At 40.2% G+C, this 27,184-nt stretch overlaps 1 protein-coding gene across 6 annotated transcripts in view; it reads left to right on the top strand.

Annotated features, from left to right (window-relative positions):
* The window catches only part of LOC125457614 (arf-GAP with coiled-coil, ANK repeat and PH domain-containing protein 2-like), a 155,466-nt gene that overhangs the window by 60,934 nt on the left and 67,348 nt on the right, over nt 1-27,184 (top strand). For all 6 annotated transcript variants that reach the window (XR_009446667.1, XM_048542090.2, XM_048542088.2 and 3 more), the window contains exons 5-7: nt 3,367-3,425; nt 15,718-15,901; nt 26,774-26,818. Coding sequence is in view for 5 of the 6 variants with exons in the window: in XM_048542090.2 (XP_048398047.1) it covers nt 3,367-3,425; nt 15,718-15,901; nt 26,774-26,818 (288 nt within the window). In the remaining variant the exon portion in view is untranslated. The remainder of the gene's footprint in view (nt 1-3,366; nt 3,426-15,717; nt 15,902-26,773; nt 26,819-27,184) is intronic.

Raw genomic sequence — 27,184 nt, 5'->3', positions numbered from 1 at the left:
TAACCTTGGGACTTTACAATTCTCATGTAAATATAGCTTCTGTCAAAGTTATCTGATATTGTTCAACAAGGTGGAATCCTTCTGTTTTGGTGGCAACAAGGAGAGTGGGTGGTATTATTTTTCATTCATGGAATGTGGGTGATGCTGTCTAGGCCAGCATTTATTGCCCTTTCCTAGATGGTCTTGAGAAGGTGATGGCGAGGTGCTGCCTAGAACTGTTGCAGTGTTTTTTTTTTGTGCGCTGTTAAGGAGAGAGTTCCAGGATTTCAACCTGCTGATACTAGAGGAACAGTGATCTATTTCCAAGTCAGGACTGTTTATGATTTGGTGGGGATCTTGCATGTGACAGTATTTCTATGTATTTGTTTCCCTTGTCCTTCTAGATGGTAATAATTGTGGGTTTAAAAGTACTGTTTAAGGAGTCTTGGTGAATTTCTCTAGTGCATTTTGTAGATGGTACACACTGCTGTTGCTCAGCACTGGTGGTGGAGGTAGTGGATATTTGGGGCAGTGGTGCCAGTCAAGCGGGTTACTTTGTTCTGGATGGTGTCAAGCCTCTTGAGTGTTGTTGGAGCTGTACTCATCCAGGCAAGTGAAGAGTATTCTGTCATACCCCACTGTCTAGAAGACACAAGTTAAGTCATGCTTTGCTGCAGGATCAGGAGTTTGAGGTACTTGCTGCAGTATTCCTAGCTTGTAATCTACTCTTGTAATCATTCTATTTATGTGACTACTTCAGTTGAGTTTCTGGCCCCTGGTAACCCTTAGAATGTTGATAATGGGGGATTCAGCAATGATAATGGCATTGAATGTCAAAATGTGGTGATGAGATATCATTATCCAATATTTGTATGGGGTAAATGTTATTTGTTACTTGCAGCCCAACCTCGGGTATTATCCAGGTCTTGCTTTTTTTTTGCATGGACTGTAACCTGAAGTTGCAAATGGCGCTGAACACTTGTGCAATCATTGGTGAACATTCCCAATTCTGATAATTTATAATGGAGATAAGAGCATTGGTAAAGCAGTTGAAGATAGCCAGGCTCAGGACACTACCCTGAGAAACTCCTGCAGCTAAAGTGACTGACCTTCAGCAACCACAGCCATCTTCCTATGTGCCAGGTATGACTCCAGCCAGTGGAGATATTTCCCCCGATTCGAATCAAGTTTCTTAAAAGTTGTTAGATATATCTTCATCCAGATAAATTCAGAACATAATAGCTTAATCAAAGCTAAACATTAGACGGAAGATTCAGAAGAAAATGGAAATATTGAGAAGGAATTTAGTTGGCCACAAGTTTCACTGCAGTGATTAGTGTGATGGTGGCAGAATCTTTCAATTGTGCAGGATTAGACACTGGATGCATGTCTAAATTTATGGAATTGACTGGCTGAAATGCTACTTTAAACTTTGAGCAATGAGCAGTGAAACAGTGTTAAAGAATTTGAGTTCCACCAGTTTCAAATTGGTGGGGGGGGGGGGTGGTGATAATGTTCTAAAATACTTTAGTTTGGCCATTTTGTTTTTGTAATGTAGCTGGATTAGCCAGCTTATTAACATGGATATGGTGGCCAATGGAATACCACTGTTACTAAACAGATCATTGAAGGAAAAAAATGTAATTTGAACTGGATATGAAAAAAACAACAAAGCTATTCTATTTGGAAAATTTGTCAATATGCAACTTATATACCTGGGTGACTGCTGTACTCTTTTCCTGCATTACGTCCTCTTGATTAAAGAAATTTAAAGATGTGTTACTGATTATTGGGGCAGAAATTCAGAAATATTTTGGAAAGGCAATTAGGGCAGGACTTATATACTTAACGGTGAGGTCCTGGCGAGTGTTGCTGAACAAAGAGACCTTGGAGTGCAGGTTCATAGCTCCTTGAAAGTGGAGTCGCAGATAGATAGGATAGTGAAGAAGGTGTTTGGTATGCTTGCCTTTATTGGTCAGAGCTTTGAGTATAGGAGTTGGGAGGTCATGTTACAGCTGTACAGAACATCGGTTAGGCCACTTTTGGAATACTGCATGCAATTCTGGTCTTCCTGATATGTGGTCAGCAGAGAGGAGGCTGTATGGCTTTCTAACCCACCACATTTGATGCGAGAGAAAGAGGGAAAAAAAAGATGGTCTTTCATTGAAGTGATGCCTCCCTCAGGCATTTAAAGATTCAGGGAAATTCTCCCTGGCATGGTCAGAGGCAAAGAATCATTGGGACAGCGTTTTAATGCTGGTAGCGGATTTAAGTAAGTTACTGAAGTAAGCAAAGTGCTTTGTGATAGTAACTTTAAATGACTGTTTGGTGAAATAGGGATACAGCAACCTATTGAAAGTTGAGAGCAACCGTAGGCTGTAATGTCATGGTCAGTACAATGTATGTTAAGTATAAAAGTGGAAAGTGCCTGTCTATTTAAAGTGTATAAACTGCCTACTATATCAAAATGTTCAGTCAATCAAATATACATTTAAAATGTGAAATCTGTTGTGCTATTCTTTAGAACTAAATTACTTAATAGCTAATTTCTCTCTCAAAAATTATTGGTGTCCCCATAAATCTTAACAAAGCCTTAATGTGAGAAATAACCACTGGGCTGATGTGCCTGAAGGCTAACTATCTCAGCGTTTATTAATACTAAGAAGAGTGATTAAAAGTATTATATGGTGAGCGTGAAGAAATTTATGAACTTCCTGAGTTGTAGTAGAGATGGAGACTTGCTGTTAAATAAGATTTACCACAGAAAGATTTAAAACTGCGGCTTCTGAGATAATCATCTGAAAAGCCTGTTGCAAAAATGTAGAATGAAGCTACTTCCTTGCCTGAAAATAATTTGGAAACTGTGACTTGTATGTGGTTATGGCAAAAATGTACTTTGTGAGTAGTCAACAGAACCTTTACTGTTTACAGATGGAATATTTTTTATATGATGACTTTTAATCAGTTTATTGCAAAACCAGGAGCTCATGGTTTTTTAGACGTGGTGCTATAAGTATTCTTATTGACATGAATATGAGTTATAATTTTGTGGGATTTGAGAGATATGGAAAAAATTCTTCAGGATGTATTGTTCTGAACTGAGGATTTATGTTGGTTACTTCCCTTAACAAGAACCTCAGCACTGGAGATGAAAGAATTTGCTGTCAGTTACGAAATCAATTGCAATTGTAAAGAGCAAGCATTAGATGTAATTCCTGTTCATATCATGTTTTTAACTAAAGTATAAGAGACTATTGGATGTGAAGTCTCAGATCATGAGTAGAAAATTACACTCGAACACGCACCATGAATGCTTCTGTTGATTTAAATAATTCAGTTTCAGTAACTGTTGCCTCTATTGTAAAATGTTTTATTTTTTTATTTCAGATTCTGTTTGACCAAGCCCAAAGATCCATCAAGTTACAACTTCAGACATTTGTTAAAGAGTAGGCATCTTTATTTTTTGTTCTTATTAACCTTTTAGCCATTAAATTTTACTTAATTTTTCATCTTTTCTGCAGTAAAATTTTTAAATGTGTGAACCTCAGTGAAACTAGGAATGTTATACTATTTCTGCATTTAGTGATATGTCAGTTTGGAAACAACAAGAATAAATTTCCTCTCATGAACTGTATCACCAGTAACAGCTACTGTTTAATTTCGTAAAAATAGTTGCCATGCAGTGGTTTAGGTAAGCATACTTTGAGATATTGCACCATAATGAAAGTTACAAGAATTAAACATTTACAGAATGATGACAGTGGTACTGGATCTAATTATTTTTGTATTATTGTTGAAACAACTCTGCTGAAAGAGCAGTCTGAATCAATTTTCACTGTTATAAAAGTCGCAATAGAGTCATAAACATGGAAACAGACCCTTTGGTTCATCTCGTCCACGCTGACTGGGCATCCCAATCAGATCTAGTGCCATATGCTAGTATTTGACCCATATCCCTCTAAATCATCCCTATTCATATACCTGTTCAGACGCTTTTCAAATGTTGTAATTGTATCTGCTGCCTCCCACTTTCTCAGGCAGCTCGTTCCATACAGGCATCACTCTCTGCATGAAAAGTTAACCCCTCAATCCTTTTTAAATTCTTACCCCTCTCACCTTTAAACATATGGCCTCTAGTTTTGGACTCTCTCACCATAGGCAAAAAAAGCCTTGACTATTCACCCTATCCATGCCCCTTATGATTTTATAAAACTCTGTAAGGTCAGCCACCAACGGTTCATGGAAAAATGCCCAGCTTATTCGCATCTCGTATAACTCAAACTCTCCAATCCTGGCAACATCCTTGCAAAATTTGGCCACACCCCCTCAGGTTTAACAACATCCTCCCTGTAGAAGGACGACTAGACTTGAATGCAGTATTCTAAAAGTAGCCTCACTAAAGTCCTGTGTAGCTGCAACGTGACATACCAACTGCGGTATTCAGTGTTCTAACCAGTGAAGGCAATCACCACCTTCACCAACCTGTCCAGCTGCAACTCCGCTTTCAAAGAAGCCCTAAGCGTCGTCTTTCAACAACATTCCCCAGGCCGCTACCATTAACTGCAAGTCCTGCACTGGTTTGTTTTACCAAAATGCAACACTTTACGATTATTTAAACTTCATCTCCTACACCTTCGCTCATTGGGCCATCTGATCAAGGTCCTGTTGTGTATTAAGGTAATTTTTGCACTGTGCTCCACACCACCTATTTGGTGTCATCTGCAAACTTAGTAACCATGCCTCCTGCACTCGCATCCAAATTGTTTATGCAAATATTGAAAAGCAGCAGACTTAGCACTGATCCTTGTGACACACTGTTGGTTATAGGCTTCCAGTCCAAACAGCAACCCTCTACGACCACCCTCTATCTCCTACTTTCAAGCCAATTTTGTATTCCATTGGCCAACTCTCTCTGGATCCCATGTGATCTCACCTTACTAACCAGTCTACCATGTTGAACCTTGTCATATACTTTGCTGATGTACATATAGATGACATCTACAGTTCTGTCGTCTTCAATCATCTTTGTTACCTCTTCAAAAAACTCAATCAAATTAGTGAGACACAATATCTTGTGCACAAAACAATGTTAAACATCTCTAATCAACCCTTGCCTTTCCAAATGCATGTAATCCTATCCCTAAGCATCCCCTCCAACAATTTACCCACCACTGATGTAAGGCTCACTGGTCTGTAGTTTCCTGGATTGCCCTTTTACAGCCTTTCCCACTGACTATTAGGGGCCTGTAATACAATCTGAACAAGGTGATGGCCCCTTTTCTTATTTCCCAATTCCACCCATATACCTTCACTGGGAGATTTTCCAGGAATATGCTCCCTAAGTACAGCCATAATGTTATCTATATTCAAAAACGCCACTCCCCCTCCTGTGTTGCCCCTGCCCCAACCTTTCTATCCTTCGTGTAGCAACTATACCCTGGAATATTAAGCTGCTAGCCCTGTCCATCCCTGAGCCAAGCTTCTGTCATACCCATGCCATACCCAATGGGAGGCAATGGCCTCGTGTTATTGCTGGACTGTTAATCCAGAGACCTAGATAATGTTCTGGGGACCTGAGTTCGAATCCCACCGTGGCACATGGTGGAACTTAATTCCAGGCATTTATTGAATTCAACAGTCAAATGATGACTGAATCCATTGTCAATTGTTGGAAAAGCCCATCTGGTTTACAAATGTCGTTTAGGGAAGGAAACTGCCACCCTTAACTGGCCTACATGTGACTCCAGACCCGCAGCATTGTGGTTGACTCTTAACTGTCCTCTGGGCAATTAGCGATGGACAATAAATGCTGCCTAGCCAGTGACACCCTCATCCCGTGAATGAATAAAGGAACTGTTCCCAACCTTGCCCTAAGTTCATCTGCTTTACCTCTCCGGCATCTTGTATCAAATTAAACACAGTTTAATTTGTCAGTCTTGCCTCATTCTCTGCTAAACTCTTTGAGTTGCTACCCTTGTCTACTGTACAAGCTCAGCCTTTCTGTTTTCCAATTGGATTAGGATTGGCAATAGGATTCACAACCAAACACACTTCCTGCAGACGAAGTCTCCAGCAAAATTCATATTCTCGCTGATCTCCTACATCTGATAGGAAGAGCACATCATCCTATTTAAAGCCATTTCTCCCCCTTTAACATTTTACTGATTCAGAAATTGCTGAAAAACATCTGCAACACACTTTGCTCAAAAACGCAGCTTTAGCACAGTCTTACTGCTCAAAAGCACTGTTCTGTGATAACTTAATACCAGTCCTGAATATTAAAAGTCAGTCGAGATAGATTACTGTACAAACTTAAAGGAAAATGTGTCCTCACAGTATTCACTATTAGAGCTTTACAAAAAGGAAGATATGATTTAGAAGTGCTAGAAGTCTTAAAAGCTAACACTTTGCTAATCAGGCTTAAAACCAAAGGCTGTCCTTTTCACTTGTAGTTTTATAAAGTTTTTTTTCTCTCTGTATAAATCACTCATATTGCTACAGCTGCACCTGAAGCTAAATTTTAGACCTCCACATCAGCTATGAAATTGTAATGCTTGCTCGTTATTTCAGTGAAACCTGATCTTCACAGCCCTTCTGCAATTTGTGTTATAGCTGTTAAATGACGTATTAGCTGTTTATAAAAATCCGATCTCCTTGCCTTACGCGATTTCCTCCGTCTCTGAACATGCTGTATTGTAGCTTCTCTGAAACTCACTAGTGTAACATTCTCTGTTGATGTCTACCACTGTCTTCAATGTCTATATTGGACTTCAGTAAAGCATTTGACAAGGTTCTGCACGGTGGACTGGTTAACAAGGTGAGATCAAACAGAATACAGGAAGAACTATCCATCTGGATACAAAATTGGCTGGAAGATAGAATACTGAGAGTGGTAGTGGAGGGTTGCTCTTCAGAATGGAGGCCTGTGACCATCAGTGTGCCACAAGGATTGGTGCTGGATCCACTGCTTTTTGCCATTTATAGAAATGATTTGAATGTGAGTATAGGAGATATGATTAGTAAGTTTGAGATGACCTTAAAATTAGTGCTGTAATGGACAGTGAACAAGATTGCCTCAGAGTACAATGGGACTTTGATCAGATGGGCAAATGGGCTGAGGAGTAGCAGATGGAGTTTGATTAGGTAAATGTGAGGTGCTGCATTTTAGGAGGGTAAATCAGGGCACTTAATGGTATGGTCCTGGGGGATGATGCTGAATGAAGAGATCTCTGGATGCAGGTTTACAGTTTGTTAGAAGTGGAGTTTCAGGGTAGTGAAGAAGGCATTTGGTATGCTTGCCTTCATTAGTCAGTGCATTGAGTACAGGAACTGGGAGGTCATGTTGCGGCTGTACAGGACATTGGTTAGGCCATTTTTGGAATACTGCAAGAAATTCTGGTCTCCCTGCTGTAGGAAAGATGCTGTGAAACTTGAAAGGATTCAGAAAAGATTTACAAAGATGTTGCCAGAATTGGAGGGTTTGAATTGTAGGGAGAGGCTGAATAGGCTAGGCTTGTTCTCTCTGTACTGTTGGAGGATGAGGATGAGGATTGACCTTACAGATGTTTATAAAATCGTGAGGGGTGGATGAGGTGAATAGTCAAGGTCTTTTCCTCAAGTAGGAGAATCTAAAAGTAGAGAGCAGAGGTTTAAGGTGAGAGGGAAAACACACAAAAGGGACCTAAGGGGCAACTTTCACATGCATCAGGTGGTGCGTGTGTACAATGAGTTGTCAGAGGAGTTGTTGGAGGCTGGTACAGTTACAACTTTTAAGTCATCTCGATGGGTATATTAATAGGGAAGGTTTAGAGAGATATCAGCCACATGCTAGCAAATGCGAGTAGATGAGAAACATAGTACAGTACAGTGCAGCTCTTCGGCCCACAATGTTTTGCCGACGTGTTATCCTACTCGAAGATCAAACTAACCTGCATATCCTTCATTTTACTATCATCCATATGCCTATCCAAGAGTTGCTTAAATGTACCTAATGTATCTGACTCTATTACCACTGCCGGCAGTGCATTCCATGCACTCACCACTCTGTGAGAAGAACCTACCTTTGACATCTCGCGATTACCTTCTTCCAATTAGCTTAAAATTATGCCGTCTCGTAATAGTCACTTCTGCCATGGGAAAAAGTCTCTGGCTTGCCACTCTATCAAGCCACCCCTCCATCCTTTGCTCTGATGGAAAAAAACCCAAGCTCCCTCAACCTTTCCTGTCAAGACCTGCCCTCCAGTCCAGGAAGCATCCTGGTAAATCTCCTCTGCACCCTCTCTAAAGCTTCCACATCCTTCCCACAGTGAGGTGACCAGAACTGAACACAATATTCCAAGTGTGGTATGAACAGGGTTTTATAGAGCTGCAAAATAACCTTTCAGCTCTTAACCTCAGTCCCCCTGCCAATGAAAGGCAACACACCATATGCCTTCTTAACAACCCTGTCAACTTGGGTGGTACCTTTTTGAGGGATCTATGGCCATGGATCCCAAGATCCCTCTGTTCCTCCACACTGCCATGAACCCTGTATTCTGAATTCAAATTCGATCTTCCAAAATGAATCACTTCACACTTTTCCAGGTTGAATGTAGACTAATATAGAATTAATGTAGGATATCTGGCTGGCATGTATGAGTTGAACCAAAGGTCTGTTTCTGTGCTGTACATCTGACTCCGTGATTTGGCTGGCTGTTGGTTTGAGAGAGCTCTACTGTAGACAGTTTGGAAAAGTATCGGAAAGATTACTGAGATAAACATTATGAAGTACTGAGTCAAATGGGTGAACTGACTGGTGTGCTTCCTTGCCTAATTGAATCTACATTTGCTATTCATATGTAATGGTTCGAAGATCTTTATTAAAGGATTAATTGTTATGCAAGTTGCTGATAACGATATGCCTCACATAAGCATGTTTTTTGACATGAGTCATATCCCATTGACAAAGTGACATAGCCAAAACAAGGAAATTGGACTAGTTGATTTCAACAGTTTTCAAATAATTTTATTGACAAAACCACGTGAAGTTTACAACATGGTAGTGCTTTAACAGTGTGCTGGCTTTTTGTTGGAGAAATGAAATGCTACTAGTCACATCACCTTGTCATATAGCACAGAAGCAGACCATTTGGCCCAACCAGTCCATGCTGAACATAATCCCAAACTGAACATAATCCCAAACTAAACTAGCCCCTCCTGCTTGCACCTGGCCCATATCCCTTCAAGCCTTTACTATTCATGTACTTATCCAAATGTCTTTTTAAACATTGTAATTGTACCCATATCCACCACTTCCTCAAAGTTCATTCCACGTGCCAACCACTGTCTGTATAAAACATTTGACCCTCATGTCTTTTTAAATCTCTCTTGTCACCTTAAAAATGTACTCCTTAGTCTTGAAAGCCCCCATCCTATGGAAAAGAGTTACTATTAACTCTGTCTATACCCCTCATTATTTTATAAAGAACTACAAGGTCGCTTTTCAACCTCCTACACTCCAATGAAAGTTTCAGCCTTCCTTTATAATTCAAACCTTCCATACCTGGTAACATGCTGCTAAATCTCTTTGGAACCCTCTCCAGCTTCACAATCTTCTTCCTATAACTGGGTGACCATAACTGGATACAGTATTCCAGAAGTGACTTCATCAATGTCCTGCGCAACCTCAACATGACTTCCCAATCCTTTATTCAGAGCACTGAGCAAGAAAGATCTTTTGTCGAGTATATTCAAGGCTGAATAGACAGAGAGACGGATTTTTAATTAGTAGCAGAGTCAGGGGTTATAGCAAAAAGCAGAAGTGTGGAATTGAGAATTATCAGGAGAACCAGGATCCCATTTGACTAGTGCAATGGCAGAAAAGCTTACTTTTGCTCCTATGTTCCCCTTTGACAAAGCATCCATTCCTCCAGCACCTCTTAATCTTAATTTTGACTTAATATTGATGTTTAAATTGATCCTCCCTCATTGACTCTCAGGGGAAATTCTGTGGAATCTGTACAAAAGTGCATCTACAAACAAAAAGGGCACCTGACAACACTTAAGTGGGGGGTGGTGGTGGGAAATGAAGCTTTGGAGATAGATTTGAAAAATGAACAATCTGGAAGGGGAGAGATAATGGGAACTGCAGATGCTGGAGAATCCAAGATAATAAAGTGTGAAGCTGGCTGAACACAGGCCAAGCAGCATCTGAGGAGCACAAAAGCTGACGTTTCGGGCCGAGACCCTTTATCAGAGAGGGGGATGGGGTGAGGGTTCTGGAATGAATAGGGAGAGAGGGGGAGGCGGACCGAAGATGGAGAGAAAAGAAGATAGGTGAAGAGGAGAGTATAGGTGGGGAGGTAGGGAGGGGATTGGTCAGTCCAGGGAAGACTGACAGGTCAAGAAGGTGGGATGAGGTTAGTAGGTAGGAAATGGAGGTGCGGCTTGAGGTGGGAGGAAGGGATGGGTGAGAGGAAGAACAGGTTAGGGAAGCAGAGACAGGCTGGGCTGGTTTTGGGATGTAGTGGGGGGAGGGGACGAACTTGGCTGGTTTTGGGATGCAGTGGGGGAAGGGGACATTTTGAAGCTGGTAAAGTCCACATTGGGAACCCTGCAGCCCAATGGTATCAATCAGAATATGAGTTGCTGTTCCTGCAACCTTTGGGTGGCATCATTGTGGCACTGCAGGAGGCCCATGATTTACATGTTATCTAAAGGATGAGAGGGAGAGTTGAAATGGTTCGCGACTGGGAGGTGCCGTTGTTTATTGCGAACCGAGCGGAGGTGTTCTGCAAAGCGGTCCCCAAGCCTCCGCTTGGTTTCCCCAATGTAGAGGAAGCCACACTGGGTGCAATGGATACAGTATACCACATTGGCATTTGTGCAGGTGAACCTCTGCTTAATATGGAAAGTCATCTTGGGGCCTGGGATGGGGGTGAGGGAGGAGGTGTGGGGGCAAGTGTAGCACTTCCTGCAGTTGCAGGGGAAGGTGCCGGGTGTGGTGGGGTTGGAGGGCAGTGTGGAGCAAACAAGGGAGTCATGGAGAGAGTGGTCTCTCTGGAAGGGAGACAAGGGTGGGGATGGAAAAATGTCTTGGGTGGTGGGGTCGTATTGTAGATGGCAGAAGTGTTGGAGGATGATGCGTTGTATCCTGAGGTTGGTGGGGTGGTGTGAGAGAACGCGGGGGATCCTCTTTGGGCAGTTGTGGCAGGGGCGGGGTGTGAGGGATGTGTTGCGGGAAATGCGGGAGACGCGGTCAAGGGCGTTCTCGACCACTGAGGGGGGGATGTTGCGGTCCTTGAAGAACGTGGACATCCTATATGTGCGGGAGTGGAATGCCTCATCGTGGGAGCAGATGCGGCAGAGGCGGAGTAATTACACAATTCCTGCAGTGCTGCAATGATGCCACCCAAAGGTTGCAGGAACAGCAACTCCTATTCCGCTTGGGAACCCTGCAGCCCAATGGTATCAATGTGGACTTCACCAGCTTCAAAATCTCCCCTTCCCCCACTGCATCCCAAAACCAGCCCAGTTCGTCCTCTCCCCCCACTGCATCCCAAAACCAGCCCAGCCTGTCTCTGCCTCCCTAACCTGTTCTTCCTCTCACCCATCCCTTCCTTCCATCTCAAGCCGCACCTCCATCTCCTACCTACTAACCTCATCCCACCTCCTTGACTGTCCGTCTTCCCTGGACTGACCTATCCCCTCCCTACCTCCCCACCTATATTCTCCTCTCCACCTATCTTCTTTACTCTCCATCTTCGGTCCGCCTCCCCCTCTCTCCCTATTTATTCCAGAACCCTCACCCCATTCCCCTCTCTGATGAAGGGTCTAGGCCCAAAACGTCAGCTTTTGTGTTCCTGAGATGCTGCTTGGCCTGCTGTGTTCATCCAGCTTCACACTTTATTAATCTGGAAGGGGAATAGGGATAGAAATAAAGACAGAAAATAGGGGTAATGGATAGAATTGATGATGTGAACATAATTATTTCCCCTTCTTTGCTAAGCAGAAATTAACTCCTGGTTGTTGGAACTTCTGTTACAAAACCATAATTCTCATTAAACAGGGCCAACCTTTTATCAGGTAAATCTGGTTAAAAATTTATGAAAGCTAAATAATTTAAGGGTATACCACATGGTCTTGCCTTCCAATCTGTAACTAAATTTTAAAGCCCTATTGTACCAATAAGTCAAGTACTGATGAACTGCTGACAGCTCCCAAAACATGAAGCATGAGCAGCTGCTCTGGGTCGAAAGAGCTATCCCAGAAGGCAAAAAGGAAGAAAATTACAGTAGATATGCTATCCCAGAATATTAGCTTGTCCAATTTATTGTACATCAACTGTTTTGAACAATCAGGGCACCTACAAATAAAGGCCACACAATGAAAGGTTATTGGAGCGTATCTACTATGTTTAGTGTATTCTTCCTTGATTCACTCTCTCTTAACCCAGTATAGTTTTTAAATCTAACTACATCAATGTGGAGCTGGAGGAACACAGCAGGTCAGGCAGCATCAGAGGAGCACAAAAGCTGACGTTTTGGGTTGGGACCCTTCTCTGACTCCCGCATTGGCCATTCTTACTATCTTTGCATCAAATCTTGGCCTTTTTTTTTCCTCTGATGGAAGTAAACGCAGCATTCCGGATTTACATTTACATCTATAATTTTCTAACTCCTGGTGTGTTTTTGGTGAATGTGCGTTGTATGCTAACAAAAATTAGGATGCATTTCCCACGATGGTTGTTCAGAATTTTCTGATCAATGTTTTCTGTAAATCTATTATCTCTTGGCTCTTTGTTCTCCCTGTTGCCTTTTTAAATTTTCATTTAACATTCTTTTAAAAGGATAGGTACCTGAAACCCAGGTATCAATTCTGCCAGACTTTCTTCGAGTGCACATTTATATACCTGATTTTACTCCTTGAGTCATTAACTTGTTTATTTTTAATTGCTAAATTACCATCTTCCAAATGGTCGTTGAAAAGTGCATTTTTAATTCATCACTGTATTATTTAATATTTTTGAAACTTCTTTTTGATTTTAGTCTGATTTTGTGAAGAAATTCCATCTGAAAGATCTGCGTTTTTGCTTAGGTGTGCAGATGTATTATGTATATTACATTTGAAATGAAGAATACTTTAACATCATGATGACAAATTAGGTGGTCTTTTCTTGCATTGCCATTTGGGGAATCTTTGCTGTGTGCATTTTGATTGTTTTGTTTCCCTGCTTTTGTAGAGAGATGGCGGAGTGATGTTATCACTGGGCTAGTAATCTAAAGACCCAGATTAATGCTTTGTCATGGGTTCAAATCCCACCACAGCTGTTGGAAATTAATCTCAGTTAAAATATTTGGAACTTAAGACTTGTTGATTATCTCAAACTTACCTGATTCAATGATCAAGCAAAGAAGTCAGCTGACGTAACTTCAGACCCATAGTGATATTGTTGTCTTTAAATGCCTTCTGAAATGGCCTGGTGAGCTGCTTGTTTGTCCCAAATTGGTACATGCTTAAATGAAGTGAAAGAAGTAGGATAGACTGCTCACAAAGACGAAATCACCAGAAATCATATAGGCAAACCCAGCTCTGTTGATCCTGTGGAATTTTTCATTGCTCCCATTTGTAGACTTGTATCAAAATTAAGAACAGCTGCTCCACAGCAGACAGTGGACTGACATGGTTTGCAAGGTATGTTTCTACGTGTGACTATGTCTCAGGCACCACCATTCTAGACCAGTCCCGGCTGTACTGCCATGCTGACATCTATAGAACAGTGTTGAACGTTGCCCAGGTATGTCCAAAACAGGATAAATCAATTCAGCGAAGTAACACCCATGTTCTCAAAATACTTAGGGTAAGATAGTGGTGGGGTAGGACTTCTGAGCCTGGGGCTTATCTGCTTTCCTTTTCTTTTTTAATTTCTTTTTAAAACTTTGCTTGAGTTTGAGTTCCTGGTGGCATCTGCATCCAGCACAGATTTGTGGAGGTGGTGACAGAAGCAAGTTTGGACCCAGTACGAGACCTGTTGGCATCAGCAGTGGCTGCATCTGCAAAGTGGGCCAAAAGCCATGTGGCGGTGGCAGAACATGGTGCAGTACCTGCTGGAATCAGTGCCGTCTGCATTGGTGAGATCCAGTGAGGGCCTCGATAGAGGCGAGAGGGTGCCAAAGAGTGGTGACTTCCATTCCGGTGCTGGCATGGTGTGGCAAAGGAGACTCGTGCCTGCCTACCAGGCCCATGGCCCAAGACAGAACACTTACAAGGACTGTAAAGTTGAACACTTTTTTTTTCTTTGTTTTTCTGCCTTGATATTCTGTGTTTTGGTTTATTTTTCTGTGTTTTAAGCTGGCTCTGGAGAGTGCTAACATTTTACACCTCTTTTCACTGTATTTTGTTACAAAATACATATGACAACAAATAAATCAATTATCAGCGAGTGGCAATAACTTAGGAATAACTTGCTGCCGGACTGATCAGTTGGGTTCTAACTCGGCCGCTTAGCTGCTGACCTTGTTAAACCATTGGTCTGAACATGGACAAAGGAGCTGAACTTCAAGGGGGAGGTGAGAATAAATGTCTGTGACATCAGAGCAGCATTTGACAGAGAATGGTATCCAAACTGGAGATGATAGGAATTCATGGGGTAGGGAATCTTTCCATCGCTTGGAATCCTACCAAACGCAAAGGAAGATGGTTGGGATTATTGGAGTTTGGTCACCTCAACCCCATGATATCATTTCAGAAGTTACTTGGAGTAGCACCCTGTGGCCCAATCATCTTCAGCTGATCCAGCAATCCCCTTTCTTCCATTATGAGGTCAGAAGTCGGGATGTTTGCTAATGACTGCAAGATGTTCAGCACCTTTTGTTGCTCCTCATTCTGAAACTGCTTATGGACCTGCACTGTGAGATTTGGATAACATTTAAATATGTGCTGACAAGTGGCGAACAGCAATCATGTCACACAAGTGCCAGGCAATGAATCCAACCATCTGCCTTTGGTCACTGGCATAGGTGAACTCTTCACTCCTGATATCCTGGGAGTTACTATCGACCAGAAACTGAACTGGACCAATCATATTGTGGGTATAAGAGCGAGTCAGAGGCTAGGAACTCACCTCTTGATTCTCCAAATGCACCATCTACTTTTCACAAGTCAGTAGTATGCTGGAATAGTCCTCACTTGGAGAGATGCAGCTCCAGCAACCTTTTTCTGGATGGCTCAACACCACCCAAAACAAAGCAGCCCTCTTGGTATTCCATCCATCACCTTAGATGTAGTTCCCTTCAAATCCAGTGGACAGTGGCAGTTGTGTTGTTCCATCTACAAGTTGCACTGTCACAACTCCCCTTAGGTTTATTGACAGCATTGTTGAAATTTTTGAGTGTACCACATAGAAAGAAGAGGATAGTGGTTGCATAGGAACACCCACCAGCTATATGTTTCCCTGCAAAGACGCACACTATCCTAATTTGAAACTATTTTGTAGTTCCATCGGCCTTACCGGATCAGAATCGTGGAACCGGCTTCCTAACTGGACTGGATATAGTTCCCATGAGCTGTTCAAGTAGGCAGCTGTTCATCTTCTCGAGGACAATTGGCAATCAGCAATGTGTTGACATAACTAGCTATGTCCGTATCCTGCAAATAAATAAATGGAAAAAGTACTTGATTATTTCTTGAAGCTTCCTGGGATTACTTGCAGTCATAAAAAGTACTGCGCAAATACAAGCTCTTTGTATTTATCTTTTCCAGGGATCTTAGAAAATTTAAAGACGTAAAAAAACAGTTTGACAAGGTCAGTGAAGAGAAAGAAAATGCGTTAGTGAAAAATGCTCAAGTTCAAAGAAATAAGCAACATGAAGTGGAAGAGGCTACGAACGTCCTAACAGCAACACGCAAGTGCTTTCGACATATAGCACTGGACTATGTTTTGCAGGTAAAGTTTATTGCCTCATATACAGGATTACACTTACTAAAGTATCTGATTTATTTTGAACTATTTAGAACTAAAGTATTAAACCTTTTTTCTTCATCACTGCAATGTCAGCAAAACAAAAAAAAGGCACTGCAACTGAGTAAAATTTTACCGTTTGCAGCATATCTTGTTTAAATTAAAAATCAGTTGCATTGCAAACATGAGAATGCAAATTTATATGTGACTCACTGTCTCACCTGAATATGGTCCGCTATCTACTGTATTTATTTCTGTTTGCAGTATGCAAAATGGTAGGATCTTTCTTCTCCAAAGTAATCCTTTCGTTTTATGTCTTCTGGTATTTTTAATCCATTTCTTCAGGCAGTAGTTTAAGTATTTGAAGTCGCCTATTATAAACCTCCAAGAGATTTTTTCTCTCCTGCAAATGAAAAGAAAAATTGAAGCCTCTCTTAAATTTGTACTAGTTTAACAGATGATTGAAATTGTTTTCTGATCTTCAAAAACACAGAATCATGCCTGAAGTAATATTGTAGTACTTTTACGTTTTTGTATATGAGCTTAAAAAGAATTTATTAACATTGAATAAAAATGTGTGATCTCATACAATATGATATCATTTTGATCTTTGTCTCTGAAAAATAGTAATTATTTCCAATTCAAAATTCTTACTAAACAAATATTTTCCATAACTTTTTTTAAATAAACGCCTACAATACACTCAACACTCTTGGTAATTCTGCAGTAAAATACCACAAAAGCAAATGAAGAAAGTCACCAATGAACTGCACCTAATCGTAGGAATTAGGAATTAGACAACAGTATAGTTATGCGTTTTGGTTTTTTAAAATTTTTGCCCTAGAAAGACACATCAGGAGTTTTGTGAGACAAACGATGGAGGGAATGCATCTTGTCTGAATAAAGATATTGCTAAACCTAAGATAACAAGGTGTAGAGCTTGATGAACACAGCAGGCCAAGCAGCATAATAGGAGCAGGAAAGCTGACGTTTCGGGCCTAGACCCTTCTTCAGAAGAATCCTTTCTGAAGAAGGGTCTAGGCCCGAAACGTCAGGTTTCCTGCTCCTATGATGCTGCTTGGCCTGCTGTGTTCATCAAGCTCTACACCTTGTTATCTCAGATTCTCCAGCATCTGCAGTTCCTACTATCTCTATTGCTAAACCTAATTTAACAATGAAGATTTCAGCAATTTAAATTCAACTTTTATTAAATTGCTATCACGGATTCTTGAAGTCTTTAGATTGTAAAGCCTATCAAGTAGGTTAATATTTTCTAAACATAACACAACCTGAATAGATTGATATGTTATTACACACCCCTAGGTGGAACTTGAACCTGGACCTGCTGACTCAGAGATGGGGATGCTATCACTGTGCAACGAGCCCTAGTATAAGAAGCGAAATGGCTTCTTGGCTCGTTTTCTATATTCTAATTAACTTGTTTAGAGCTAATGTTACAAAACCTCTGGAGCAGGTGGGATTTGAGTATTCCTGACCCAGGGGTAAGGACACTTCCACTGCACCACAAGAGTGGTGAATGATAAACTCCAAAGGAATTAATTCATGATCAATATTTTGTGATGAGCCTGTTCAGAGATGTTATAACACACCTCTTGAGCAGAAGGGACTTGAACTTAGCTTCCTGGCCCAGAGGTCAGGCCATTACTACTGTGCCATTGGAACCCCAGAGGCACTTATTATTTTCTTGCTTTTATATCTGGAAGTGCTATCACGCACAACTAAATGACTTTCCCACCACCAAAACATCATGAAACTTTGTTTTTAAACTATCAACCACCACCAGAAATCAGCTGTGCAGCCAATTTAAAAATTTGAATGCAAAGGCCATTTTGGGCAAAAGCCCAAGAAATGAGTGTCTCTGGTGTCAGTCTAGTTTAAATTGCTGACTAGTATCCATTTGATTTTATCGCCAATTGTAACATAGCCTTTCATTCCTTTTAATGCTGAATTTGATCCAGAATCAGCATGAAATCCAAATCTCAAAAAGAGATGTTTTCTCTACCCCTAATGATTAGATCTTGAAACTAATACTTGAGCTGGAATCTAATACAAAAACAGAATGCCAGAGTTCATTCAGCACCTCAAACAGCAAAGGAAATGCTCAGTCATTGTTTTTGGAATTCTCAAAAAGAATTACTGCTCCAAATCTTATAGGTGCTTATAAATGCATATACTTTTTTGGGTTTTTAAGTAATTCAGCAAAAGTAATTGTCCTTCCTGCCTAATTAAAAAGTAGGTTCCAATTTTTGTCATGTAATTCACCACACTTAGCAATTGTACGATGAGTGTTGCACGATTTGTTATTTTTACTCGAATATGTTGTAAGGGGATGGTTTTAGATTTTAATACTGATTCTTTGTATTGCATGGCAGAATTTGGCACTGTGATGTCAGGTTATCTAATGCTACTGAATTTTTTATGTTTGTTTTTGTTTGAAGTCCCCTAAATAATACTGATCCAATTTTGCCATTTCATTCATGAAGTTCCCTTTTCTAAAAAAAAGTATAAAGAAAGTTTGATGTATATCTTTACTGAGCATGACGTTGCTATGTCCATGAAGTACAGAAAGTGCGGGAAGTAGTCAGAATGTATGACTGCATCTATGGAGACAGAGAGAGACAGTCAGGGTTAATGTATCGGGTTAGTGACTTTTCACCAAAATAGGAAAGATTTGTAAAGAAATAAGTTTTTAAAGACGTGAAAGATGGAGGACTAGAAAAGCTTCAGAGGGCCAATAAATAGGATAGGGGATAGGAGAGATTGAACTGAAAAGAGTTGGTGATGCAAGTCCAAATGGAATGATAACTAGGTGAAATGCATTTGGAGGGCATCTAAATGTCAGGATGATTGTGACAAGATGCTTACGTCTATGCTTGTTGGCTCGAATGGAAGGGTTTGGCAAAGTGGTTGTCCAATCTTTTCTCCTGAGTGTAAAGTAGATTGCATTCAAAGCAGTAAATGGAATATACAATAAATCTCTGTGTTGCTGCGGGAAGGAGTGTTTTGGGATCTTGGCCTCTTGGCCTCTAAGTAAGGAGGAGTAAAATGGTACAGTTGTATCTCTTGTGCTGACATGGAAAGGGACCATGGGAATGAGCTTGGGTGTAATTGAAGGAAGGATCAGAGGTGTGGATAGAATAATCTTTTTGGAGTTTTGGGAGGCAACAGGGGAAACTTAATGGTAGTATCATGGAGGAGATGGTGAAAATAGTGCAAGATCTGTTGATTTAAGAAGCTAGTAAGGGAATTAGGATGAAATGAAGATACTGTTAGCTAAAGTGAACTGGGCAGTTAGATTTGATCAGAGATATAGATAGGAGTGGACAGCCAGAGACTTTTTCCTAGGGTGGAGGTAGCTATTACGAGGGGGCTTAGTTTTAAAGTGAGTGGAGGTAGATATCGGGGAGACGTCAGAGGTAGGTTCTTTACTCAGAGAGTGGTAGTGGTGTGGAATGCATTGCCGGAGAGGGTAGTGGAGTCGGCCTCATTAGGGGCATTTAAGCAGCTATTAGATAAGGATGATAGTAAGGATGATAGTATAAGGTCAGGGTGGAGGTTAGATAGAATTTAGGATTAGGGTAAAAGTTTGGTGCAACAGAATGGGCCGAGGGGCCTGTACTGTTCTATGTTTTATGTTCTGTAAAGTCAGTAAGCATGGAGTGGTAAACATTTAATGAGGTAATTCTTGACTCCCAGCAAACATATGGCCCAGCAATGAGGAAAGGTTCTAAGATTGGGCTAAACCAACCATGACTAGTCAAGGAAGTGAAGGGGAGTATAAAGTTGAAAGAAAAAGCATATAAAGAGGCAAAAATCATGATAGCCCCAAAGTCTGGGATAAATTCAAAATCCAGCAGAGGAGGATTAAAGAAATTGATTGGAAATAAATTGCAATGGTAAACTAGCAATGAGCATAAAAACTGACAATAAGAGCTTCTTTAAGCATATGAAAAGGAAGAGAGGGGTCAAAGTGAACATAGGCCTTAGAAAATGAATCTGCGAAGATAGTTATCAGAAACAGCACTGTAGATACGGGCGGCATGGTGGCTCAGCAGTTTTCGCTGCTGCCTCACAGCGCTAGGGACCTGGGTTCAATTCCACCCTTTGGCAAGTGCCTGTCTGGAGTTTGCACGTTCTCCCTGTGTCTGCGTGGGTTTCCTCTCAGTGCTCATATTTCCTCCCACATTGCAAAGATATGCAGGCGAGGTGGATTGGGATTGCTAAACTGCCTGTAGTGTTCAGGGATGTGTGGCTTAGGTGGGTTATAGGGGGATGAGTCTTGGGGGGGATGTTTTGAAGATTGGCATGGACTTGTTGAGCAAAAAGGCCTGTTCCCACACTGTAGGGATTCTATGAAAACAAGGAAATGGCAGATATTTTAAGCAGATTTTTTTTTACATCTGATTATCGGGTTAAAGATACATTGAATGTTCCATTAATACCAAAGAATACAGGACATTAATTAAATGCTAGTACTGTCACTAAAGAAACAGATTTAGACAAACCAATGGGGCTACAAGGAGATAAATCCCCCTGGCATTGATGGCTTGCATCCTATTTGGAACTCCCAAAGAAGAATCCTTGTCATGGTTCTGGGTGGGAGAAAGGAATAAGAGCTGAAGCCTGAGAAATAAAATGGGCATGGCTGAGGGTCTTGTTACCTTCAGTGGGGAAGAATGCTCAGCTTGCGTAAAGGAAGGGCATATCAAAGGTTCATAACTTTCCAACATTTAGTTAGATTGAACAGGCTTTTCAAGCCTGTTTGCCATTTCTTTGCACGGCACTGTCCAAAATGCCTTCGTCCTCTACAGATTTCCAATACAAACTGTAATTTTTATCTAAAATGAAGTGTCTGATCTCCCGAGGAATTTGTCTGCTAACCCCTTTATACACGCATTGTTTGTTACACCTACAAACCATATATTTGAATGCTGCTGTAGAAAATTGGCATGTGGCATTTAATGTTAATTTACTCTGTTAAAGATTTTTTTTATCAGAAGGAACCTATGTTTTTAAATATAATTCCTGACGTGAAAATTGATTTTTATTAATTTTATAAAATGCTGAACTCTTGTAAAAACTGCAGAGAATGATTTCATTGTACCACAGGTACAATGTAATTTTACATTGTCCCTTAAAAAGTGGGAGCATTTTGTAGAGCAAGGAAGGTGAGGCATGGGGCCAGTTCTTGCTTGATTTTAAGATTTGGAAAACACTTTTTTTTTGTGTTGTAGCATTATAAATGAATTTAACAACTTGTTAAAGAACTCCTTTATCTACTCACGGGATGAGGGCATCACTGGCCAGGCAGCATTTATTGCCTATCTCTAACTGTCCAGAGGGCAATTCAGAGTCAGTCACATTGTTGTGGGTCTGGAGACACTTGAGGCCAGACCAGGTAAGGATGGCAGTTTCCTTCCCTAAAAGACATGAGTGAACCAGATGGGTTTTATCTGGCAATTGACAATGGATTTGTGGTCATCGTTAAATTTCTGCTGAATTAGAAAATTGGCATACATTAACCACCATTTTGATGTGCTGATTTGCATCAAGCATGTGCAGCAGCTGTTATCTTTTGATATATTTCTATGATGCATTGCATCATAAGATACTACAGGTTAACACAGAAAATCAGTTTTGGAGGTCAATAGTTTCATCTCGTCTTAGTGATAAAGCCTATGAAACAACATTTGTGAAAATACCATTTCTTACATTGAGTATTTCATGGATTCATAGAGTGCCCGCAGTGTGGAAGCAAGTATTTAGCTCATTGTGTCCACACCGACCATCTGAAGAGCATCTGACCCAGACCCACCACCCTTCCTTGTTTCTGTAAACCTGCATCCCCCATGGCTAACCCACCTAACCTGCACATCCCTGAACACTAATGGGCAACTTACCATGGCCAATCCACCTATCCATAGGAGAGAGCTGGAACACATGGAGGAAACTCATGCAGACACGAGGAGAATGTGCAAATTCCACACCGACCGTTGCTCAGGGTCGAATCAAAGCATTGATCCCTGGTGCTGTTAGATAGCAGTACTAACCATTGAGTCAATGTGCCACCCATTTATTTGACAAAGTAAAAGATCTAACTGATGTTTGAAGCTGTTATGCACCAGTGTTGTTTAGGTTAGTATTATGGTACAACTGCCTTAACATTTGCTTTCTGAAAGCCATGGGAAGAAATTTGATCCTCCTTTGCAAGTTTAGCCATCACGTAGCAGCCCAAAAAGTGCTATCTGTTGCAGCCCATGTGAAACCTGAAGTCTATTTGACCTCTTGTTCGGCCAGTCAGTGATTTCATAGATATAAAACAAATATATCATGAGGATTATTGGTAACTTATTTGGCAGAATAGCTTTGTTTTTGCTGCGTGGAGGTAGTACGTGCAACAGCCGAGCCATTACTATTGAGTTGACGCAACTAGTCAAGAAGAACTTACTAAATAATGTCTCCTAGTTATTAAGAAAAAAGTGACAAAGTGTACATTGAAAGTATATTTATTAATCACAGAGCTGTTAGCTTAGATGAAATAGCCTGCAGTCTTGATTAAGTGAGCATGCATATTATGCACTGTAATCACATTGACAGGAAAATGCCTGGAATTTCTGCAGAGTTTCTTCAGTTTTGGCAGAAATTGAGTGCAAATCTTTAAGAAGCAGCATAAGCAGATGTTCGCACTGTTTTCTGTTGAAGAATCTGTGTGTGCTTGAAATAACTGCAAAAAAATGTCTAACCTAAAATTCCAATGATTTATGAAAGCGAGAGATTCTCAAGGGATCAGAATATTCCAGTGTCTATTGGAGTATGCCCACTTTCCCATGACACTGCTCATGGTAGTCTAAGGCTTTGTGTGTGTGTTTTCTCATTTTTATCCCTTTAACCTAATTGTTGCTTCAGGCAAGAATACCTTTTTTAAAATAGTAAAATAATTACCTAAGTGCACTCGGTGTTAATTTCTAGAGTTTAAATTAGCTAAAAGGAAGAAATTGTGATAGTTTAAAATACTCTGCTGTTTGCATGTGAATAATAGGACTAGACTGAAATTCTGTTTCTTCTGTTGCCAAGTAGTGTGGTGTGAGATGGTGTCCTAGAGTGAATCTACCTTCTGAAATGCTGAGTCTCATCAACACCTGATTCACTTGTACTTGTCAATGTGAATTTGAAATTGCTTTGCATTGGTACAAGTGTTGCAGCGTAATGCTAGTAGCTTATAAAATGTTGTTTTTAATCTTTTATAGATTTTGTTTCTTCTCTTTTCTCAGTTTGTACTTTTTCTTTTGATCTTAAATTTTGATTTTGACTTCAATTTTGTTTTCTTGGCACTTTCAATTGTTTCTCTGCTTTTTAAATTCTCTGTTTTGTTGTTTTATCTTAATCTGTGACCTGACATCATTTTCTGCATTTTCAGCCATGTCACCAAAAATGCTGATTTCATCATTAAGCAGCAAAAAACAGTAAATAATGCAGAGCAGTCCTTATCTGAGAAAATGATAAATGTACTGTTAAAAATGGAGATTGAATCCAAAGTCTTCCTTCAATTTATTTTCTTTTTTTTAAAAAGAGAGTGAAGTGCATTATGGTTCTTTAACTTGTTCTCTGCAGGGTTTCTCAGAACTCAAATATCCTATTTGCTGTAGAAGCAACGATCAACACAGGCACAAAAAGATTTACATGACTTACAGACATGTTGAATATGAGACTTCTAAAAATGTCTTCTGTTGAATCTTTCTCACTCTCTGGATATCTGCATTTGAACCAAACTGGTTTTGGCACAGAAAGCAACATATTGTACTACTTTTACCAGATGTGTTCTCCCTTGTTTCTTTGCAAGATCCTTTCACTCATTCTTTGCTCCTCCCTCAGCTTGATCTTATGTTTTCAAAAAACCTCACCCAGAATACAAGTCACAAATCTGAGGGGAAGGATGAGGAAGGACAAAATTTGTAGTGATGTATGATGCAGTGCCAACAAAAGACAAGGGATGTTGAAAACAGTGGTGGTGGTTGAAGTAAATATCAGAGGTTGTGGTAACACAAGTACAAAATGAAGTATGAAAGCAGCTGATTTCATTTGGTTTGTGAACTTAATTTAAACTTGTTCTCTAGTTCAAGTCAAACCATTTGCAGGCAGAATATAGTTACCATGGTTGAAAGTAAACCTAGCAAATACGGAAGAAACTCAGTACATCTAGCAACATCTGGGGAGAGGGAAATGATTTAATGTTCCAATATACCTGTTATTTGGAACTTCAAAGCATTTTATCTGAAATAAAAACGAAGTGGCTTTATTAAATGTAAGCCAACCACTTATAAATACTGAATTGACAACGTAATCGTTGAAAAGGAGCTTGTAGTTAGCTGGTACATTTTTAAGCTTGAAGAAATCTCAAAAAGCCCAAGAAGCAGAATATAAGTGCATTCTGATTCTTTGATCTGCAGGTACTAATTCAGGCTCTTGTTGAGCTCTTTTTTTTCCAATTAATCTTTAACAGGTATGTTCTTTAAGCAATTATGATGTATAAGCAATAAGACAGTTGGACTTTGCTTTCAAAATAAGTGAATAAGCTATTATAAATCTGTCAAGGGCTTTCTTAGTTAGCAGGAAGATCAAGCATAGTCAGTTCTATTTCCAAAAAAAAATTAACAGTTTTCTTGTTGGCTAGATTGTTAGGTTTATATTTCATGTTGATATGGTTATCTGTGCTTCCATGGGGATAAAACTCACAAGTTTAGGTCCTACTTCTCTTGACAGTGTTCCTTTCAGTTCAGGCCTTTCATCATTTGGATATGTCATATGTACCATGCATTCATCTGTCAGTCTTTTGGGAGGAGTTAGTCAGTTCTAGTCGTGTGTTGTATTTAATCTAATGTTAGTCTTGCCTGTACTGTCAACGGCCCTGTAATTTGTATTAGCCTGGTAGCTCTTTGGAGATACAATTATAAAATAATCAGCCCAACAACAAAGAATGTGTGTTTTCTTTAATCTTTCTTGAGTTGTTTTGTCATGAATTCTACGCCAATAAAAATTGAATGAATAAATCTTTAAGCTTTCTTGGGATGCTGGCTAGGGCTAGGAAAACATTTACTGCAAGTCCTTATTTGCTCTTGACAAGGCGCTCATAAGCTGTCTCCTTAAACTACTACAGTCCATCTGGTGTACATTTCCCTCAGAGGGTTGTTGGGGTTTCCTGGATTTTGATGCAACTACATTGACTGAATAGCCCAAATTAGGATGATGTGTGGCTTGGAGGGGAATTTCCAGACGGCAGTTTCTCCATGTTTCTGCTGTCCTCATCTTCCAAGGTCACATTTGTTTTGGACTTGGAAAGTATTGTCTTAATGAGTTGTTGCACTGTGTCTTCTAAATGGTGCAGACTTGCTACTATCAGTGCTGTTAGGAGCAAATGTTGAAAATGTTACAAGAGATGCCTGTCAAGCAGGTAGCTTTGCTCTGTGTGGTCTTAAGCTGTTGGAGCTGTACATATCCAGGTGGCAGAGTATTGCAAAACATTTCTCCTTATGCCTTGTTTATGGTGGACAGGCATTGAGGAGTCAAAGTTACATACAGAATTCCTATTCTCTGACTTGCCTAACAACTGCAACCAACTTCTTTTGAGAGTTCTGGCTCCAACCAGGGCAGTGTGTTCCTCTGATTCTTATTGAATCCAGTTTTGCTAAGGCTTCTTGAATCTTCACAATCCAATGATGCCAAGAAAATTATCCTCACTCCCCTTTGGAGTTCAGCTCTTTTGCTAATGTTTGGACTAAACCTTCAAAGCAGCCAGGAGCTAAATGCCCCAATCTCGATCCAAACTGAGCATCAATAAGCAGATTACAGACAGTCCCTGATTTACAAGCGTCTGATTTACAAACTTTGTCTCAAGCTTAAGTACAGCTATTTTATATTGTTCTGTGTTGTGTTCTGAATGACTTGTGTACAAATTGACTTGTGAATGGATTTTAGAACAGAACCTGTTTGCAACCCAGGAGCTGCCTGTATTTCAGAGTAAATGCTGTTTAATCAAGTCATCAATGACATCTTTCATTATTTTCCTAATGATTGACACTAATGAATTGCTAATTGGCTGGTTTGGAATTGTCCTGCTTTTTGTCAATAGGATATGCCTGAGCAACTTGCCACATTGTTCAGTAACTGCCTCTGTAATTATACTGGAATGGCTTGGCCATAAGTGCAAGATGATCAGGAGCTTAATCCTTCAGGACTGTTGCCCAAATATTATCGGAACCCATTGCTTTCGCAGCATCCAATGCCTTCAACTGCTTCTTGATGGCGTGAGAGTGGATCGAATTGACTGAAGATTGGCATTTATGGTGTTGCGGGCCTTGGAAGCCCTTGAATTGTCTGCTTGGCACTTCTGTCTGAAAATGCTTGAAAATATTTCAGCCTTACCTATTGCACTGAAGTGCTGGGCTGCCTATTATTTGATGGGGATGTTTCTGGAGTCTCCTGGTCCAGTGAGTTTTTTTTTAAATTGTCCACCACCATTCATGACTGGGTGTTGCAGAATGGAGAGCATAATGTGATCTTTTGGATGTGGGATTGCTTCACCTTGCCTGTTTTACACTGTATTCATCGTTTAGCATGAAAGTAGTCCTGTGTTGTAGCTTCACTAGGTTCACTGGTGCTAGTCCTGGCAAGCTTATTTACTCTTCATGGAACTAAGGTTGATATCTTTGTTTGATAATGGTAAAAGTGTGGGATTGCCAGATCATGCAGGTATAGATTGTGATTGAATGTAATTCTCCTGCTGCTAGCTAATGTTTAAAATTTTAATACTGTATTTGTTCATTTTTTCCTCCCTGTCAGATCAATGTCCTTCAGTCAAAGAGAAGATCTGAAATTTTAAAATCGGTAAGGTTTTGTCTTCTTAGAAGTGGTTTGATGATTAAATGTTGATCTTTCAGGTTATTTAGATGCCACTTTTAGCTCTAATTACTGATCATTTGACATGCATGTCATCCTATCATATGTTCTGAACAATATTTGATTTGAATTGATGGTTTCTGTCAAAGACCTGACCAGATTTTAATATCAACCTATTGAGGGGATCATGTTTAAGCTCAATATTAGCATTAACATCTTCTGTGGATTTTCAGCCATTCGCATCAGATATTTTGTAAAGTAACGATGTTCCAACATTTTATACTGTTTTAAGTATATTTTCTATAAAGTCACCTTAATATTGAAACTGAAATGAAAACTGCAGCAGTTTATAAA

The sequence above is a fragment of the Stegostoma tigrinum genome, chromosome 14 (assembly GCF_030684315.1).
Source record: "Stegostoma tigrinum isolate sSteTig4 chromosome 14, sSteTig4.hap1, whole genome shotgun sequence".
In the NCBI taxonomy this organism is placed as follows: domain Eukaryota; kingdom Metazoa; phylum Chordata; class Chondrichthyes; order Orectolobiformes; family Stegostomatidae; genus Stegostoma; species Stegostoma tigrinum.
This window is presented reverse-complemented; position numbering and strand designations above follow the sequence as displayed.